At 39.8% G+C, this 19,753-nt stretch overlaps 1 protein-coding gene across 1 annotated transcript in view; it reads right to left on the reverse strand.

Moving 5' to 3' along the window:
• Positions 1 to 19,753, reverse strand: part of LOC103923852 (ADP-ribosylation factor-like protein 8B) — a 31,234-nt gene that overhangs the window by 10,846 nt on the left and 635 nt on the right. The window contains exons 2-4 of the mRNA XM_009332282.1: positions 17,936 to 18,016; positions 1,644 to 1,717; positions 1,192 to 1,285 (exon numbers count right to left, since the gene is read on the reverse strand). Of these exons, the coding sequence (XP_009330557.1) occupies positions 1,192 to 1,285; positions 1,644 to 1,717; positions 17,936 to 18,016 (249 nt within the window). The remainder of the gene's footprint in view (positions 1 to 1,191; positions 1,286 to 1,643; positions 1,718 to 17,935; positions 18,017 to 19,753) is intronic.

The raw sequence follows: 19,753 nt of genomic DNA on the forward strand, positions 1-19,753 counted from the left end.
CCAGGCTGCCCAGGGAAGTGGTTGAGTCACCATCCCTGGAGGTATTTAAAAGACGTGTAGATGAGGCGCTTAGGGACATGGTTTAGTGGGCATGGTGGTGTTGGGTTGACGCTTGGACTCGGTGATCTTAGAGGTCTTTTCCAACCTTAATGATTCTCTGAAGATATGAGAGACCTCTCATTTCAGGAAGGAAAACTGAGAAGTAAAATAGGATCTGAAGACAGTACAAAGGACAGACATTGTCACTCACCATGAATAGCGTGACTATAGATTTCTGTAGGATTTGTTCAACATGTACTTAACATATAAAAACGCAACAATAATAGCAAAAAAGATGGAGAGTCACAATGTTTTTATGTTGGCTGTCTGTCTACTCATCCTCAGATGACTTCGACCACTTGCACTGGCCAAGTGTCCAAATATTTGCTTACAAAAATGGGGCCAAGCAAGAGCCATCAAGTTGTGAGTAACTTCTTTCTGATTTCTATGTACCATTGTTTTCCCTCTTATGATCAAAGGCATGAACTCTTGCTTGGTGATGTCAGCACCAAAGATCAACACTAACCTGATAGATTCCTACTAGGTCCAAATTGGCAGATTACGTTTAATTAAACAACATTAGTCTCCACCTCCATTATTCCTTGCTAGAATTTCAGCAGAATATACTATTCTTTGACACTTCCTACTAGAGAACAGATGCATATTTGCATCTTCTCCACACAGTTTAGTTTGAAAAACTAAAAAATCAAGAAAAAGTAAGAGACACATAAAAAGTCAAGCTCCTCCACAATCTCTGGAAGCAGACGACTATTTGATGTTAGTGTCTGCCAACCTTCAGAAAGACAAATCTCACATGCCTTAAGATACTGCCAGAAACCTATCTGGGTCACTGGTTTAAACCCAGCCAACAGGGAGACTGACTGAAAGTAATTACTGTCTGATAATGCCACATGTGAAAATGAATTTTTTCCAAATCTATTCTGACCTTCAGATGAGAAAATGAACACACCGTAGCACTGATAAGATGCTGAGTCCTCTGAAAAAATGTCACAATGATTTTTGTAAGAGCGCTCAATGTATCAAGGCTGCATCATATTTAAGCTAGTGTTTCAAGAGTCCAGAGGAGCCAATTCATGAGGATATAGGCTACACTGTCTACACTCAGGTAAGAATAATAATCAAAATACTTACTGGAATTCCATGTAATTGTGGCTTATCTATCAAACTGTGTAGCTCATTCTTTGAAGCTTCTACTTTTTCTAAGTCTGCTGCATCCACCATGTAACTGCAATGGGAATATAGTTATTTATGGTATTGTCCATTACTTGCAGAAAGTCTCATTAAAACATCTGAAACGTGACAAATGTGTTCGCATTGACAACAGCATTAGAACAATCCTGAGTTGTTTAAGTCCTGCATTTATTAACAGAGGAAGATACAAAATTAAATACGGGCTGTGGGGAAAAAATGGCCTGGAACATGCAATTACTTATATATCTGGATTGCTGAATGTGCAAAAACACACTACTTTTATAGTGTTGGGTCTTCTCATGTGATGGAGGTGGACAGGAAGAAAAGCGTATCTATATTAATAATATATATTGTAAAATACATTTTGTATAGGCATAAACAAGAAAACTTACACAACTGCATTGACTCCTCTGCAATAACGCTCCCACATGCTTCGAAACCTTGGCTGCCCTCCAATGTCCCATACCTGGAAAAGGTAAGAACACCCCAACCCCAAAACGTTTTTGAACTACACAGTACTAACAGAACAGAACAAAACAACTCTTACATGCAGCATGCAGGTTGTATTGACAATGCCTAAATGTAGGCAGTTTTTTAAGTGACCTTCCTCAAGAGACTGGTCTTCTCAGCCCCTTCCAGTCAGTGGAGGGGGACAGGCACATTCACAGGGCAAGTCAGTCCTGTGACATTAAGAGCTCCGACTGTCCATTTGGAGAACGCTACCCTTTCCCACGCACTGCAAGGAAAGTCTTACTCAGATACGAAAGTGAGTTCTTGCAAATACACAGTCTAAAACCCAGAAAAAATAGTATCATTGTATGAAAACAGTTATGAAGTTGCATTTTTAATGGGGCTAGGGACACCTGAGTTAAAAATGCATCAGGCCTTCAGCAGAATAAAGACAGATATTAAGTAAATAAAGAGTTGGTCAGAGAGCAGACCGAGTCCACGTAAAGGATGATATACTCTAGGGAGCTCCAATACCTCCACAGCTCTCCCATTTATTCATCAAATGTGCTTTAAAAGACACGTGGATTAACTATCAGAACCAGAAAGGAAATAGTAGTTTAGGGTAGACCTGAAGTGATTAATCAGTGAATCTTAAGGAAAGGAAGCTCAAATTCTGCTTGGGATTTTATAAAGCTCCAATCCTGCAAATACTTATGCATGCTATTAGTGTCCAGCAATCCCACTGAATTCCTTATCATTAAAAGGCTAGCACATTATTTTTCTGTACGGGAGTTACTCATTCTGCTTTGCTTGCAAAAATTCAGTATTTTTGGTGGATGGCACCAAAAAAATCTTGTTTCAAAACTGTTTCCAAGATCAAAATACTAAGGAAAGGATCTAAATCATGCAGGCAAGGGCTGTGTGATGATGTAGCTATTGCAGCTACATCCAAAGACAGTTGTGTTACAAGTGACACACCTATTATAATAGTGCTGAACACTGGAAAGTAGAAGGAATAGATTTGTTCCTATGTCAAGGACAAAGAGAAGTAATTATTTCTTATTTTAATCAGATTTAGCTATCAAAGCAATACATACCGTATACCAGACCTAGGAGGCATATCCATTACAGCACAAACTAAATTTGGAAGTAACATACACAGAAGCAAAATTTTCTTAAGAGTTTTTTTCATATTTATACTTTATAAATCCAAACATATTAAACCTGTTGTGGCAACAAAGACTTGCACAAAAGAGCGAGACTTAATAGACCCTTGCAATAAGGCCTTTTTCAACTAATGTGGACTATATTTTTAATTCTACAATCCATAAATCATATTTATGTATCAGTTTCTCTATCATTTTCAACACCTTATGTTCATATTTTAGATAGAAATATTTCCCAATTCACCATTAAAATCATTCCCTGATTGATATCTTACGATTCCTTCTGGCATAAAATTATTGTATGACCTAAATGTAGATCACCTTTGATCCCCTTTACAAGATCAAGAATTTTACATATGAAAGAGTTGTGTGAACTTCTGACCATGAACTGGGTATCAATTATTATCTGCAATGACATTTTAAGCACTGTTTCAAAAGTCTTAATAAAATAAACCTTTTATTTTAAAAGCTTGAAAGAGATGAGTACACAGTTCAGTATTATAGCTAGATTACAAACCTCACACCAACACTTAATTATTCCAATAACTCATCAGGACCTTGAAACTATCAGTAACCATCTGGTGCACATCTGTGTGTCTGGAAAAAGAAACTAAATTATTTTCTTGGTAGATCAGAGAAGAAAGAAGGGGAAAGAGAACAGGGAAGGCCAGTAGTAAGATTAGATTTTTGGAGACTGACAGCGATTATTCCTGGTAGCCACAAAAATCTACAAGATGATGTATCCTGGACTAATCACAAAATAAATAATACAAGATAAGGAAATACTGGTTTTGTCCTTGTTTGATGATATACGGTATCTATACTATATTAAATTGCACTGCAGAACAAGTATTATTCTTATTAGGAGAAAAAGTCACCTTGAAGCAATGGAAAGATAAGTCATTTCCAGTCAGTTTCCCTAATAAGGCTTACAGCTATTCATTAAAGTACAACATGAAGGACACAAGATAGACTAGGTGTTTTTAACAGTGCTTGGGAACCCAGTTTAGGTCAATATATTAAGTTATAATTATCTGAAATACGGAAAGAAAATAAATGCATGAAATAAAAAAAATCCTCACCTCTTTGCCTATGAAATTAAAATGGTGCTAGTAGTAACTTTCTAATACTCTTTATTATATTGAATAGCCAATGACAGAGTTAACTATTCAAAACACAAATCTCTGTCCCAAACCATTTCCACTGTACGTGACTGAACAGACAGAACTGTGACGATACAAGAGGCACCCAGGAAGGAAAGGGGAGAGGTCTTAGCACTAAAGAAGTTTTCTTCCATGAGCCTTGCATGTTTTGTACATCACCTATTTTTGTATCCCAGTATTGAATACACAGGTAAAAAGTATATTCTGGGTGTGAACTGGGAGAGGCAGGAGACTACACCTTAACAGCAGAATATACGGCTAGCTATGAAAGAAGTTTATTTTGTCTGGGTGTTTTTAAAAAGAGACTGGGCTTCAGATTGCTCCCATGGCTTTCATTGGTCTCTCAGGAATAAAATTTTCATAATATTTAAGAGGTAATTTTATCCCTAGAAGACCAGCTGATTTTAAGAATCAGAAAATGCCTACAGAATGACCAAACCAAACAGAGAAAAAGTTTCTTTGATACCCAGTACCATTGCCTCACAGGAAATTAAAATCTCAAGTTGGTGTTGTTTAGGCTCAGTCTCAAAGGCATACATCTTATTTCTACTGCATTTTACAAATCACTATTTTACTTGTTCCTGTCTACTCCTATAGAGTAATAATTCTTATTGTGCTTGCAGGTCTACATTCTCATAAAATAATGCAATGTTTTAATTTGTATACTAGATTTATCACCATACTTTGGAATCATCATTTACCGTAGTGCTTATACTTACCTGTTAAATCAAATTCTTCCAAAACAGGAATCTCTCTGGATATGTCTCTTGTACAACTTCTTCCTGTGGATCTAAAGGTCCTTCTGAAGACCACAGCTACCAGCTATGTTTAAGGAGCAAGTCCTTTTTTTTTTTTGCACAGAGGTGTATCATGTCAGTTGAGCAAAAATGTAGCTGGGGAATAGGTTGAAAGGTTTTCGAAAGCTTTCAGTTACAGGAAAGCTCATTAACACTCTAGTTGTGTTTCTTTTAATTAGCTTATATTGTGGGAAGGCTTGACGGTTAATGAAAAAGTTGCAGGAAAATTATTTTCTAGATGTCAGTTTTACATGGCCTTTTTTCAGACATGCTGGATAGGATATTTCTTGTGGACAGAGATGTGTACAATGACACATTTGTATCTCGATGTCAATGCATGGGTTCAGTACCTACGATCTCACAGTAGTCAGTGAAGCCTGTTCAGCTGACCACATGTAACATCTTCTTTAGGATGACAGAATTACGCTCGAGGCTTGACAGTACTGACTAGAGCTCCTCTGACTATCATTAAAGGAGCTTAACCATCATTGCAGACAGATAGCTGTTTACATTCAGGCATCTTAATTTGCAAGCTGAATCTGACACTACAAATACCTGAACTCAGAAATACGTCTTTCTGCTTGGAAGTATTCAGAAAATGTCAGCCATAAAACCTAACCTGAACAAACAGGTGAGGCAATTCTAAACACAGAAGAGTATTTGGGCAAAATAAGGTAGCACCAGCAACATCCAAAACCACATTGGGCACAGACAAGTCCATGTATACTGAGATGTGCCTAATGAGCTCATGCATACACAGCAAGCAGTCACAGCATTCATAGCCAACTCAATGTGTAATGACAGGGAGTAACTGGAAAGCATGGGATTCATTTCCCTCAACTTCAGCCATCTTAAATGTAGGCATCTAATCCAAGTGACTAAAATTTCTCTGTGGCTACTGAAGAGCTCAGAGGGCACCCACAGCAGGGAACGACTGCATCTGTCTTACCCACCTTGCCTACCAGGTGAACCATTCTTGCAAAGCACCCACTGCTCTCCACTGAGTTTAGACAACGGGCTCAAGCTGGCTTCCTCCTTTTCACCTGGCTAAGCTCAGGGGAAACAAATCCTAAATAATCACCTATTCTAGGCTGGAATCTTCAACCAGTAATGTTCAGCTTCCCCATCTAATAAATGGGAAGAACAAAAAGAGCTAAATCAAATAACCTTAAAATTTTTAATAAATTGCCCTGTGGATACAAAACCACAGAGCCTTACTTGTAGTACTAGCCATGTAACCTATTATGGAAGTTAGAATACCGTACTACCTTAGAATACTTACTACCTATTATCCTATATTTCAGAAATGCCTTTACAGTTGCTCTTAAAGCTGAAAAACATATGCCACGTGGCTACACTTTCTGCAGGCAATACTTCCCAGAACACCATGTTCTTTGAAATCAGTCTTGGTCCTTTAAAGAACCCTGTTGTCACTCCTCATTGGCGATAAAGCCCAACTTTTAAACATTTTTTGCAACTAGGTATTTTATTTTAGTCACGTCAGACAGAAAAAACGCTATATGCACAGTTTATAATTATTTAATTTATCATAGCACTTTCACTGAAGAACTGGAAATGGACTTAGACTTGCAACACAAAATGGCTGAATATCTTCAACTCCTGAAAACAAGCACAGAGGCATTTTAATGGGAGGGGGTATTTCTCAATGATCAGGGTATATTTGCCATTTTATCAGAGACACAAGGTACAATGTTGGAAGCATCAACAGGTAGATTTTAAACAGGACACAAAAGCAAAGTCTGTTCTCAGAAACCATTTTCTGAACCTCGTGCTGCTTACCTCCACGTTGTCTTCTAAGGCAGGAGAGTACCAGGGAACCCAGCTTTAGAGATAAGACTGTAATCCTCTCAATCAAGACGTAACACACCTCTAAACAGAAGGAGCCAATCCATCCTAGCCTCAGTACTGTGTCCTCCCCAAAGCAGAAAGCCCTGATTCTGTACAATCCTTTGTACCCTCTTTTCACATGATCATGAATCAGTCTCTAGACATCAAAATCCAAGAGATTCTGGTGAAAGTAGGCATATAGAAGTTAAAAAGTTGTAGGCAGAACTTGCATTTGGAAGACTGAGAGCAAAGAGACCAGAGGCAAGGACACTGATAGCTCAAAACAGCTGATCAATAACTACTGTAGTGATTATTAATTTTGCTTGTCCTTGAAGAACATATAAACATGGAAGCAAAAATGAGTATTTCCTCAATAGCAGCAAAAAGCCAGGAGGATATGCAACAGTGTGTATGCTGGGAAAAGGTAATCTAAGATTGGTAGATGAGACAAGAAAAGGACATTCTCCCATGACAGATTTAACCCCACAGAGCAGCTCCCTGGCACTCTCCTCATTTGTCCCCCTTGCTCTCTACCTCTCAAGTCTGAGCAATCCTGACAGATTCCCAGCATTTATCAATGAAGCAAAGCTGCTGAGGACAGAGCTAACCAGGGGCAGCATTTATGGTTCCCAGGTGTCCCAACAGGATGTTAGAACAGAACATATGTTTATGTAAGCTGCAGATAACTTCAAGCTGAGAGAGGATAAAAAGAAAAGATCAGAATCCTAAAGTATCCAGACCAACTAGAGGGATGGTCTGAAATAAGGCAGCTGGTATTTAACACAGAATGCTACATTCGGACAGAGGGAACCAAATGCACTAGCACAAAATGGAAAAAAACAGGTAGAGGCGCGGGACAAAAAGCTTGAGCAGTTCACAAACTAAGTATGCGTTTCAACAGTGTTGCAAATCTTAAATCAGCATGTACTAGCAGAAGCATCTTATGTACGATTTTGGACGTATGTATTGCCCTGTCCTCAGTGTCAGGGAGGCTCCTATATTGGTTTTGAGCATCAGTCTATACAACAGACACAGACAAATCTGAAAAAGTCCTGATGAGTAAAGAAAGGGTAAGAAGAGATTTTGAAAATATGGCCCATAAAGAGGGGGGAGGGAAGCAAAACCATAATGTTTCCCAGGAAATGGCTGCCAGATATAGAAGAGAAGAAAAAAGCAGCTCAATTTGTGATGACAGCAACTCATGTCAAATACTAGGAAAAAAGCTTTCTAACACTTAGAGTGAAAGAACATTGTACAAAACAAGGGATATTGTAGAACCTTCTTCATGGAAGAACAAATTTTAAGAAACAATTACCTAAGATATTTGAGTAAATATCTGATTCACCTCAGAGCACAAGTTGGTCCTTGAGATAGAATCATAGAATCATTAAGGTTGGAAAAGACCTCTAAGATCATCGAGTCCAACCATCAACCCAACACCACCATGCCCACTAAACCATGTCCCTAAGCGCCTCATCTACACGTCTTTTAAATCCTTCCAGGGAGGGGGACTCAACCCCTTCCCTGGGCAGCCTGTTCCAATGTTTAGCCACTCTTTCAGTAAAGAAATTTTTCCTCACGTCCAATCTAAACCTCCCCTGGCGCAACTTGAGGCAATTTCCTCTCTCCTATCGCTAGTTACTTGGGAGAAGAGACCGACACCCACCTTGCTACAACCTCCTTCCAGGTAGTTGTAGAGAGCGATGAGGTCTCCCCTCAGCCTCCTTTTCTCCAGGCTAAACAACCCCAGTGCCCCCAGCCCCTCCTCATAAGACTTGTTCTCCAGACCCCTCACCAGCCTCGTTGCCCTTCTCTGGACACGCTCCAGCACCTCGACGTCCTTCTTGTAGTGAGGGGCCCAAAACTGAACACAGTATTCGAGGTGCGGCCTCACCAGTGCCGAGTACAGGGGCACAATCACTGCCCTACTCAAGATCAACAACAAGATCAACTCTTGGTCCTCATTTCTAGGAGTCCTAACGGTTCCTCTGAATGACTGGTGAGACATTCAACGCTGCCTGTTCTGACTCAGGACACTGGTTTCTGGCCCCACGTGTTTGTCCCAACCACTGTAGAAGTTCCTATCTAAGGCATGATCCTGTCTCATGCTCTGCAGCGCAGAACTCCCAGCACAGATACAGTCTCCAAGGCTTCTCTTCCCAAATTATCAAATGGGAGAGTGTTTTCATACTTTTCCGTCTTAGCTGATTATTGAGTAATTCTGAGTATGCTCCATACTTATTCTCTGAGCCACTCTCTAACCCTCATTTAACTCCTTTTCACAGCATCACAGAACCACTGAGGCTAGCGGAGGCCTTTGAAGATTGTATAGTCCAACTTACCCTGGTCAAAGCAGGGTGACCTAGAGCAGACTGCTCCAAGGATGGAGACTCCAGAACCTGCCTGGTCAACCTGTTCCAATGTTCAATCACCCTCACAGTAAAAACACTATTTTCTTATGGTTTAAATGGAATTTCTCATATTTCAGTTTGTGCCCATTGCCAATTGTCCTTTCACTAGGCACCACTGAGAAAAGTTTGGCTACATCTTCTGGCTACATTGATGAGATCTCCCTGAGCCTTCTCTTCTCTAGGCTAAACAGTCTCGGATATCTCAGCATCTCCTCATATGAGAGATGCTCCAGTCCCTTAATCATCTTCATGGCCCTTTGCTGGACTCTCTCCAGTAGCTCCACATCCCTCTTGTACTGGGGAGCCCAAAACTGGACACAGTACTCCAGGTATGGCCTTACCAGTGCTGAGTAAAAGGGAGGGATTACCTTCCTTGACCTGCTGTCAAAGCTCTTCCTAATGCAGCCCAGGATGCCATTGGTCTCTCTGCTGCAAACGTACACTGCTCACGAACGGTCAACTTGGCCGTTGGACCAGGACTCCCAGGTCTCCTTCTGCAAAGCTGCTTTCCAGCCAGTCAGCCTGTAGTGGTGCCTGGGGTTGATCCTTCTCAGGTGCAGAACTTTGCACTTTCCTTTCTTTAACTTTATAAGGGTGCTGTCAGCCCATTTCTCCAGCCTGTCAAGGTCCCTCTGGATGGCAGCATAACCCTCTGCTGTATCAGCCACTCCTCCCAGTTTTGTATTACCAGCAAACTTGTTGAGGGTGCACCCTATCCCATCATCCAGGTCACTAATGAAGACGCTAAACAATCCCTGGGGTATATCACTAGTAACCGGACATCCTGCTGCGGCTCACAGCCCTTTTGAATCCAGCACTACAGCTTTTTCTTACACATAACTATCAAAAATCACTGGGACATGCCACAAAAATTCTTCTTTATAGAAATAACCACTTTGACTTGAAATCAGCCCAGATACGGCACAGCCTTTTCAGAGTGACCCTGGCCATATGTAATAGCCAGTACTTGCTGAAACACTGCTGGAGCTATACAGGCAGCACACACAGAGGCTTGTATTACTGCATGACACGTGAGATGCTGAAATGACAGGTGTTTTTTAGTTGCTGCTGAATAGCAGGATGAAGCATTATAAAGCAGGAGGATTCTAAGAGGATGTCTGGAGACTTGGAAACTCTACTGTCCAGAGGAGGGAGGAGTGCTGCAACGAAGAAAGTTGGGAGAGGAACGCACAGAGCCGGGATACTCCTCCTCCTCCTCCCTCTCTGCCACATCAGAGCAAATAGCAAGTAGCAAGAAGCTTGGCTTCGCCCCCCAGCCGACTGGCCTGCACCGGCCCGGGCTGCAGCTCCCGTGGAAGGACGCTGGCCTCTAGTGGTGACAGCTGGAGTGACTGCAGTCCAACCTCCGCGGCTCCAGTCCCCTGAGCAGCTCCTCACTGCTCCCTCCGGACTGCAATAGCCAGGGGGGTTGCAGAAACTGGTTGGCAGTGCTATTTTGAGAGTAAGCTTAAACAAAGTCCAAGAGCAAGGAAAATTAAGCTGCTGCATTGCCTGTGTGTATGCACGTCTTGTGTTGCTCTTTCATTTTGATACCTGAGACTATTCTAAGAGCATCACTGTGAGAATCAAAGGTTGATTAGTTGGAGCTTCACAATCATTTAAAATAACAGTTCACGATGCATGTCTTCTGAGGCTCTCAAAATTTGGTTTGTTAAAAAAATTTTTTTAGCTACTGTCTAGCTTATTGAACAGTAATGTTTTTGCTTTGGTGAGATTTACTAATACTGAGCTAACCCAAGAAATTCCATCAAAATCAAATCACTCAGCAAACAACAAAACTTGCTTGGAATTAAAACCCCAAATTAATTTGGTCATAGATTTTTTTTTTTGTCAGGAAAAAAGTGATAGCCATCAGTTTTGTTATTAACTTCATCAAAAAAGTTTTAACAGATCCCTAAGTTGTAGTACATTAGGTATTCCGCTGCTGGAAATCATCCTGTAATTTAATACCTCAACCACAACCTCAAAATCCATAAAGCTTCCTGCTTAGATTTCAAATACTGCCTGGTAAAATCTTTCCTCTTTGCCTCCTCTTTTTTTTGAAATAATAGGTGACAGGTTTCATTAAATCCATTGACAAGCCAAAATTTGACAATTCATGGTTAAAGCTGACAGCTTTACATTTCTGATCATGCTCAATTTCAATTAAAGAGCACATGAAATTGGCCTCTTCCTACAAAATGTTTCGGCTTGCATAAATCAGTGTTTTTCTTTCAGTACGGCTCAGATACTCATACACAGAGGCATGCCAGTGACCATACTTTTATACTCTAGGATTAGAGACTAAGTAAGAGAATAAATCTGCTGCCTTCTGGAAATGACTGCCAAAATCAGAAGAAAGACAAGAAGACCATGGGCTACTTAGTTCTTGTTGCCTTCTGGAATTGTATGGAATCTAGAGATAGAACTGTAGTCAAGAAACCAGGCAGTGACACTGCACTAGCATAGTATGTCCTTCTTAGTGGCCTACCCCAAAATACGGCAAAAAACACATAAAGGATTAGTTATCACCTACTACTTGGTGTTGCAACTTTCTTTGCCTAAGATGATCAGTCTTAGCCTTCGGGAATGCCATTTTTTCACTTGATGACTTTTTGACCCAGATGGTTTCTTAGCCTCACTCCTATAGTAAGTTTAATTGATTCTGTTTTGCAGTGCCCCGAGACCTTTGAAAAAGGTCAGACGCAAGACCTACCTGCTTACCATGAAGATCATTCCTGCCATGTTTGAAGAACTTCACAGGTTTAGTAAAATGACACTTTATCCAGGAATTTTAATAATAGCTGACAGTTGGATATCATAATGTTTCTGTGAGAAAGGTAACTTGCTTTGTTGGGATAAAAAGGTTAAAGAAATTTTCACTCTGAATCCTTGTTGACTAGGATGCAAATAGCTCAAAGGATTCCAGCAAGAAGCATCCCCCTCGCCATTCTTCAGTCATCAACTTACCAACAAATGATGTCATTCTTCTCACAGTAAAATAATGTTGGAAACTCTATCTAGCAATTAGGCTGTAAGATTTTAACAGCTTACCTAGATAAAGAAATAGTGACATACAAGTACTTCATCTTGACAGGCTTTTAAGGAAATAAGTATAGACGCAAGAGTAATACGCAAATAAGTAATACGCAAGAGCCACATTGCTCTACACCTCTTACTTTCACTGTATGCTGTTGTAGCAGAGACACCATGAGAACTGGTTAAGATAAATTATTTTCCTGTGCAGACTGGCTTCCAAACCAAGTACCATTGTTGAAACTAATAAACATATTATTAATGTTAGCATTATCCCCTTATTCTTAACAACTCTGTTAATACAACGTGACTTTTGAGATCAAAGTGTAAAACAAGGCAGTTCCACAGAAACTCACACACCTCCTTCCTGCATGAACTCGATCTTGCAATATAATCTGCGCAGACAACTCCAGTACAAACTTATTAGTAATTTCCTTCATCTACTTTAACTATCCTGGCTCAAAAAATACTTTATTTTGAAGACTCTACTTGTAAATGGCTTTTGTTTGTCTAGCTGAATGAACCATCAACAGTTTTCTCATTTTCTTTCATGTCTGACAGTTCTGTAGCAGCATCACTATAGCACTCCAACTATCCTTACGTTTTCTCTACATGAACTCTAAATCATGGCCTTATTGTTCCTATGCAAAAGACAGAAAACAAGGGAACTGAAAGGAAATTCTTATTCCTGTGGATTATTTATGAACTATGGTTGAATACGGTTAATTTTTTTATTGACTGTGGCATCTGTGGACTTCTTTGATCAGTGGTAAAGCAAGGCAGATGCGATGAAAAGTGCATGAAACTGACGTTTAGGAATAATTAAAATAGAATCCTCTCCTGGATGAATTGGGAAGCATTGCTAAAGCTCAAGTGGGAGGTACTGCTTCAGTACAGATGTAATCTTCTGAAAGAGAAGGGAAGGCTCAGGCAGGAGGACAAAGAACGCCTGCATGCCTGAAAGAACAATAAGAAAAAAATACCTCTTTGAATAAGTGAAAACTTAAGACAGTTTGACCACTTATACAGAAACAAACAGCTTTTCCTTGTGAATCTGCATTTGCTGCTTCGTATCATGATGCTTATCACAATTTTGCCACTGGTCCCATTCTCCTATACATCTGCCATTGATGTATAAGAGGTCAAGAAAGCATAGGATAGCCTTAGGATGCATTTGCACTTGTAAAGAAGTACCTCTGATGTTCCTGTTGTAAACACATTATTCGATTTGCTGTCATAGCTAGTGTACATGTTCATTTGTGTAGAATAAACAGAATCTTGGGGGAGAAAATCTATACAATTAGCACATCAATCAGACTGTTCTTCTGGTATCCATGCCCATTGACTTCTCCATAAATTCTCTTTCATAACTAATATGAATCATGAATTAATCATAAGGACTAGAAAACTTAACACCATCCAATGTTCATAAATCCTAACAATATAGCATTAAACATTTATTTTTTTTAAATATTGTCACTGGTCCGTCTGAATCCATATCAGTCTATGCGCGCATACTGAACACATAATTCTAGCAGCCCTCTAGCAACAGGCTGTGTTAGTTGTGCTTAAAAGTTTGTAGCTACCAGAGTGGAAGGATGAAGGAAAATTTCGTTTGTCTCACCAAATGGAGAGATTGCTTTCTTCCTGTTCAGATTCTGTGCTCTAAATACGGTGTTTTGCAGCTATCTAAGTCAACCTATCCAGGCTGCCCCCAAAACGCATTGTTTTGCCTGTGTGTGTATCCTGCTTTCCCACACTGTGGTGGCACCAGCAATCATGCAGCTGTTTGCGGAGCACACGACTTAGGTAATTTGACTGGGGAGAAACTAGCATGGGGACAGGTTTGGTTTGGTTGGTTGGTGGGTTTTTTTAGAGGCTGCTTTTATCTAGATCAGTTGGCTGATCTGACTACCACTTTGCCATGTGATCACTGGTACTGATGGAAAAGGGATGCAAGGGTGTACAGCCAGGCTTAAAGTAGAATGTAAAACCTCACACCATGATCTACTTAAGATGACTGTAAAAGCTGACCTTTAATCTCTGCCACCCTCCCTAGGCTGGCCTGATTTCCTCTTAGATTTCCCAGAAGGTAAGTCTAGTTTGACCCTAGCATGAGGAACATCATACTGAGGTTTAGAAGTGCTACCACAGGCAGAAAAGCGAGTGTATTAAAAGGTTATTTTGTAACTTTGTGGGTTTTTTTAAGAGGGGCTGGTTTTATTTCCCTTTACAAGAAAGATTCTGTTTGGAAAGCAGAATTTGGACCCCAAAAGAAAAAATATTCAGAAGTTCTGATTTGGTTAAAAAGGCACTCTTTTGGGAGAAGATAAACAGGAATGTACCAAGCTGCTGTTAGGCTGAAGTATGTTCTTTCTATAGCGGAGTTCAGCTCTTTGCTCAGCAACACATGGATGGTTGTTGAGACACATTCCACAGAGGGACCCAAGACTAGAACTTCTTTATTTTTCTCATTCACTGACAAACTCACTCCTGGAGTAAGCGAGGACATTTGTTGCTCTCTCTTTAAGGGACAGGAGCGGTACTTTGAGGTATGAGGTGTTTAGGGTTTGGCCTTTGTGTGTATATGCGAAGGGGTGAGGCACAAAGAAACCAGGCAGTGGAAGAGGGGAATACGTTTGATGAGGACACGCTAATAGGCATGAGGAGAGTTGCAGGGAAACTCCATAGCAAGGAAAGAGAGAAAACAGCTCTCTGCCAATCAGTATACCTTCTTTTTATACAGCATGAATACTGCCCTACTGCAATCAAAGTAGATGTTCCTGTAAACTGAAATTTCCCCTTACCAGCCTTACCTTACATGTAGTGTACGCACTACCACAAGCAGAGCTGGCCACAGAGAAATGAACAAGCAGAGATGAGGGAGAGCTTGGATGATCTTGTATATACTGAGAATAGAGGTGAAGAAGGGCCAAGACCAGAAGTTAAAGACCTCATCATCGATGAAATTCTGTGGTTTTTCACCAGTTTCAAACATAGCATTCCTAAGAACTAACAGAAAGCATCATGAAATAACAGCTTCCATTAACAAGAAAAAGCTGCGTAATGGTTACTCAGCAGAATGTGCCCCTTGTGCGCTACTTCTGTCTCCTGAAAGACCAGTTCAATTACCTTTTACTCTTTCTGATTTGTGGGTCTGCAAAATAAACTGAGCATACAGGGTTGGCTCAAGAATAAGTGCTGAGAGGCTTTTGATTCTGGTCACCTATGTTTTCCCCAGATAAAGTCCAACTGATGCAGGCTTACTCATATTGCCATATAAATTCCTCTGTGTTTTCAGAGACCTGCCCACTGTGTAAAGTAATGCTAGTCTTGACTACCTATTCCAGTAGACAAACTCCAAAGTTTAACTGGATTTCATTACCATGATGCCATTAGTTCCTACATATTTACCTTACACTAGGCAGCAGCACACGAATATAAGGGTTTGCTAGACACACTACTAACAGTGAATTCCATGAAAACAATGCTGAAAATTTTGATCTTTGGGAATAAACTGTAAAATGAGAGACACTGCACACTCACATTTGTACGTGTTAGTAATTCAAGCAGCTCTCAACTCATCCCTGAACAATTTGTAAGAAGAAATCAAGACAAAAATTCTTTCTGCTTCCATTATCTGTGCAGAGTGAGGGTGTTCTCTCAAAATTTCAGAAGTTTCACTCCTGTAACTCTTGCAGTATGTGCTTTTCTTGCAATATATTTTAGTTAAAATAATAAAGGTATAATAATTTGTATTTATTTTAGAACATTAAATTGGACATTTTCTCCTACTATCACACAAAAGTTGGTTGTTCAATGCTACAGACAGGCATTCCCTACTGAAAAAATTCTCTACTGAAATTCTTGTATCCTGGAAGAACACACTTTTTACTTCAAAGAAGAGTTTGGCCATGTTGCATTTAGTATTGTAGTGCTCATCATGTGACAGTTTGTTTTTTTTAAACTCACAAACACACACACACCATCTACATTAAAAAAAAGCTTAGGCTTCTATCATTTACCTTTCAGAAAATGCGTGAATTAAAAATGCTTATATGATGCTACTTTGTCTTCTTGCTCAACTGCACTGTGATATGGGCAAGGTCAGATTCTCTCCCAAAGGCGGCTCTAATCATGTCCTTATCATAATGATCATGCACAAAGTCACAAAGTTGAGGTTACCAAGGCAATAATTATTCTCCTCCACTTTACTTTTACTCCATTTTCCTTTTAAGTCTTTTACAGTCTTTACTGTGGACGTAATTTTAAGACACTCACCATAATTTATTTTTGGCAATCCACCAAAATTTCCTGGGAAATTAAAATCAGACCAAATCATGGGTAATGTTAAGAGTTTTTATTTCAGCCAAACCTGACGTGAATTTCAGGAGGGTGTACAGGAAGGAGAGTTGAGGTGATGAGAAGAAATAGTTGGGTGACATTAGACTTTCCATTTCAATAGATTTCAAAAGACTGTCTTATTAGGCACTGTAACATACAAGCAGTTGTAGAGGAACCTATTGATTGTTCTGCAAGCTTATAACAGAGGAGTAGATACACAAGTGAAATGTACAGCTGAAGGCCCTACAGTCATGGGAAATTTTGAAAAAGTATAGCAAGATACTAAGACCAGAAACAGACAGGCAGTCACAGTATCTATATCCCTATGGTCATTTCAGGTTTGGGTTTTTTTAGTCTATTGATTATTCTGCAAGCTTATAACAGAGGAGTACATACACAAGTGAAATGTACAGCTGAAGGCTGTAAAATTTTCAGTCATGTGAAATTTTGAAAAAGTATAGCAAGATACTAAGACCAGAAACAGACAGGCAGTCACAGTATCTATATCCCTATGGTCATTTCAGGTTTGGGTTTTTTTAGTTCAGGTTTAATATCTCCCAAACAACAGAAGTCAATTATCCCTTTTACCACCCTTTACCTGCTCACTGTTTAGAGTGAGTGGGTGGACACTTAACAACTGCTTCTATTCACATTACAGGTCATTTCAGAAAATCCTCCCTAGGCTTAGGAGTCATACCAAACCAGAGGAAAAAGAGTATCTTTAGAACTGAGGGAGAAAGGAGAGGAAATGAAGGAAAAGGAGGGAAAAGTCAAGGTAAACACAAAACCCTACATTCTCGTCACCTAATTTTAGATAGAATTTATGAATTCGATCTAGACTAATCAACCAGGCTCCCTTCATAATCAAACAACAGAGAGAGCCTTAATGCTACTGGAGTGATTTCTCTCTATTTTGATACCTATGGCATGAATCACAACCCAACTGGCATCATCTGTATTTCTCTATAGGCCTAAGAGATGGTTCCCTGACAACTGACTTATGTTACATGCTCTATTTCTGTATAGCTTACGTTACGTGAGCTAAACCGCACTCTCTGCTGAGATGCATAAGTTAGGAGTGAAGTTGCTGCAGATTTCACTTACAGTTGTGAGAGGGGGAGAGAGAGAAGAGAAGAGAGAGGCACCTTCAGGAGTCAACTCAGCTCCCTTAATATCTCAGAATTTTATGACCTTTCTAACCCAAAAGAGTGCAACAAAGCTTCTGCCTGGCATGGATATCATGAAATCAAACAGACGAATGTAACAGGGAAATATACAACTATATGCTTTAAAAAAGTTATTTTTGAGCTAGAAAAACAGATAAATGATTATCTGTTTTATTATCATCTTAAAATTATTATTTAAAATTATCATCTTAAAAAGACATTTCCTACACTTTCACATTACAAGTTGAAATCACTTTGTCTATCAGTTATTCACTCTGCATTAATTCAAATATGCACACCTACCTTTATGGTAACGTTTCCCTTTGTTATTTTTCTCATATTGAAGCCTACTGTAGGAATCATATCTTCTGTGAACTGCCCTGACTAGAATACAAACAAACAAAAAAATATATTTATTATAAAATAGTTGATACACAGCAGATGACTTTCTCGTTTGCAATCTAAAATTTTTATTTCACAACACTGTAAAATATCACATTAATTTTCTACAAGAGCACTGGCCAGCACTTCAATTAATGCATTGTCACACCAAGGAAGACTGTTCATTTCAGTCCCTTTAAACAATCTTTTATTCTCCTCAGCGACAAAGATCACCCCAGAAACCACGAGACTTCAGATAATTCTTCACCTGATCCCTAAGCAAACCAGAAAGCAGCACAGTCAAAATACAGAATCATAGAATGGTTTGGGTTGGAAGGGACCTTTAAAGGTCATCTAGTCCAACCCCCAATATGATAAAATATGATAAAACTGACTATACCAGGATTTTTCCCTGTAGTTTCTCACTACTGTTACCAATGGTTTAACTCCAAATGTAATAAACAGTGAAAGAGTACTCATGTAGAGAGTACTACATGCAGACCCTTTCCTTCTGAGTAGGTGACAGCGGAGGAGTCCTTCTGTGGAAGCTAAAAGAACACCATTAAGACAGAAAAATACAAGGTACTAACTCAGCACGCCATAAACCCAAAACATAAAACCAAAGCGCTGCCTCCTCGCCCAGTTCAGAGAAATATTTTTACAAGACAGACGCTTGTCATCATGCCAACAGGAACCTTACACACATCTACCCACTACAGAAGACAGCTTTTGAGGAGAAAGGTGAAACTCAGACCTAAGTAGTTAACTCATTACTCATTCTTCCTTTTCAAAGCGTATCATCAATATAGTATCATGTCTCCTAGGAGTGGTGCATTAAGATATGCAGATGGTTACTTAAAACCTGGAGGCCCAGGTGCTCTCTGCAACATACACAGTAGTCCCGGTTTTCCGGTCATCCAGAAAGGAGAGCAGGACCTTCTGGACTTGCCATTGCCCTTGCATATCTATCTGCCCATATTCCTTTCACCCATCTCATCATCCCATGTGTCCTGGGGGTTTTTTGGAAGAAAATATGGCTATGTGGACAAGGAGTGAAGCAGGCATGCTCCAACAGGTCCCTCCCCTCTGAGAAGTGGATGATCAGAGCTTCAGGGTGCACCAGAGCAGCTACGTGCCTCACAGTGCACTCATTGCCACCAGCTACCCCTAATGCTATTGCCGGTCTCTGTATGCTTTCTCCAACTTTTCTCTTCACTGTTTGTGGCAGAGTGAGAATACACTATGCCTCCAGTTTGTGTTCACAAACTAAGAATAATTATTTTTAATCTGGGACTTTAAAAGCTGTATAACCTCTGACAGTTACTTGATACTCTCACAAGATTTTGGGGTTTGGAATTAGATCCTTCAGGCAAGAAACAACTTCCATCAATTACTTGTTCAACCTTACTTATGGGAACCTTCTTGCTATATTCTGTACTATACATCCTCCCCATCTTTTGTTCATGGAATTCTCTTCTTTTCCTCCTCTTTCCTTGCTTCAATGACTTGTCAACAGCAGTAGGAAAAAACAGTGAAGATAAATGCACCTGCAGTTTCATACAGATACACGTACCTAGCAGTGACAGAAGTTTTTAATTGGATGGAGTAAGAAAAAGCCAATCAGTAACCCTCTCCTGTAGCAGGTACTGGCCTAATTTGTTAAAGTATATAGTACATTTATTTGTGGAGGACAGACATATAAACACATATGAACACATAAACCCTGAGAATGTAACATCA

The sequence above is a fragment of the Pygoscelis adeliae genome, unplaced genomic scaffold, assembly GCF_000699105.1.
Source record: "Pygoscelis adeliae isolate BGI_AS28 unplaced genomic scaffold, ASM69910v1 Scaffold9, whole genome shotgun sequence".
Taxonomy (NCBI): domain Eukaryota; kingdom Metazoa; phylum Chordata; class Aves; order Sphenisciformes; family Spheniscidae; genus Pygoscelis; species Pygoscelis adeliae.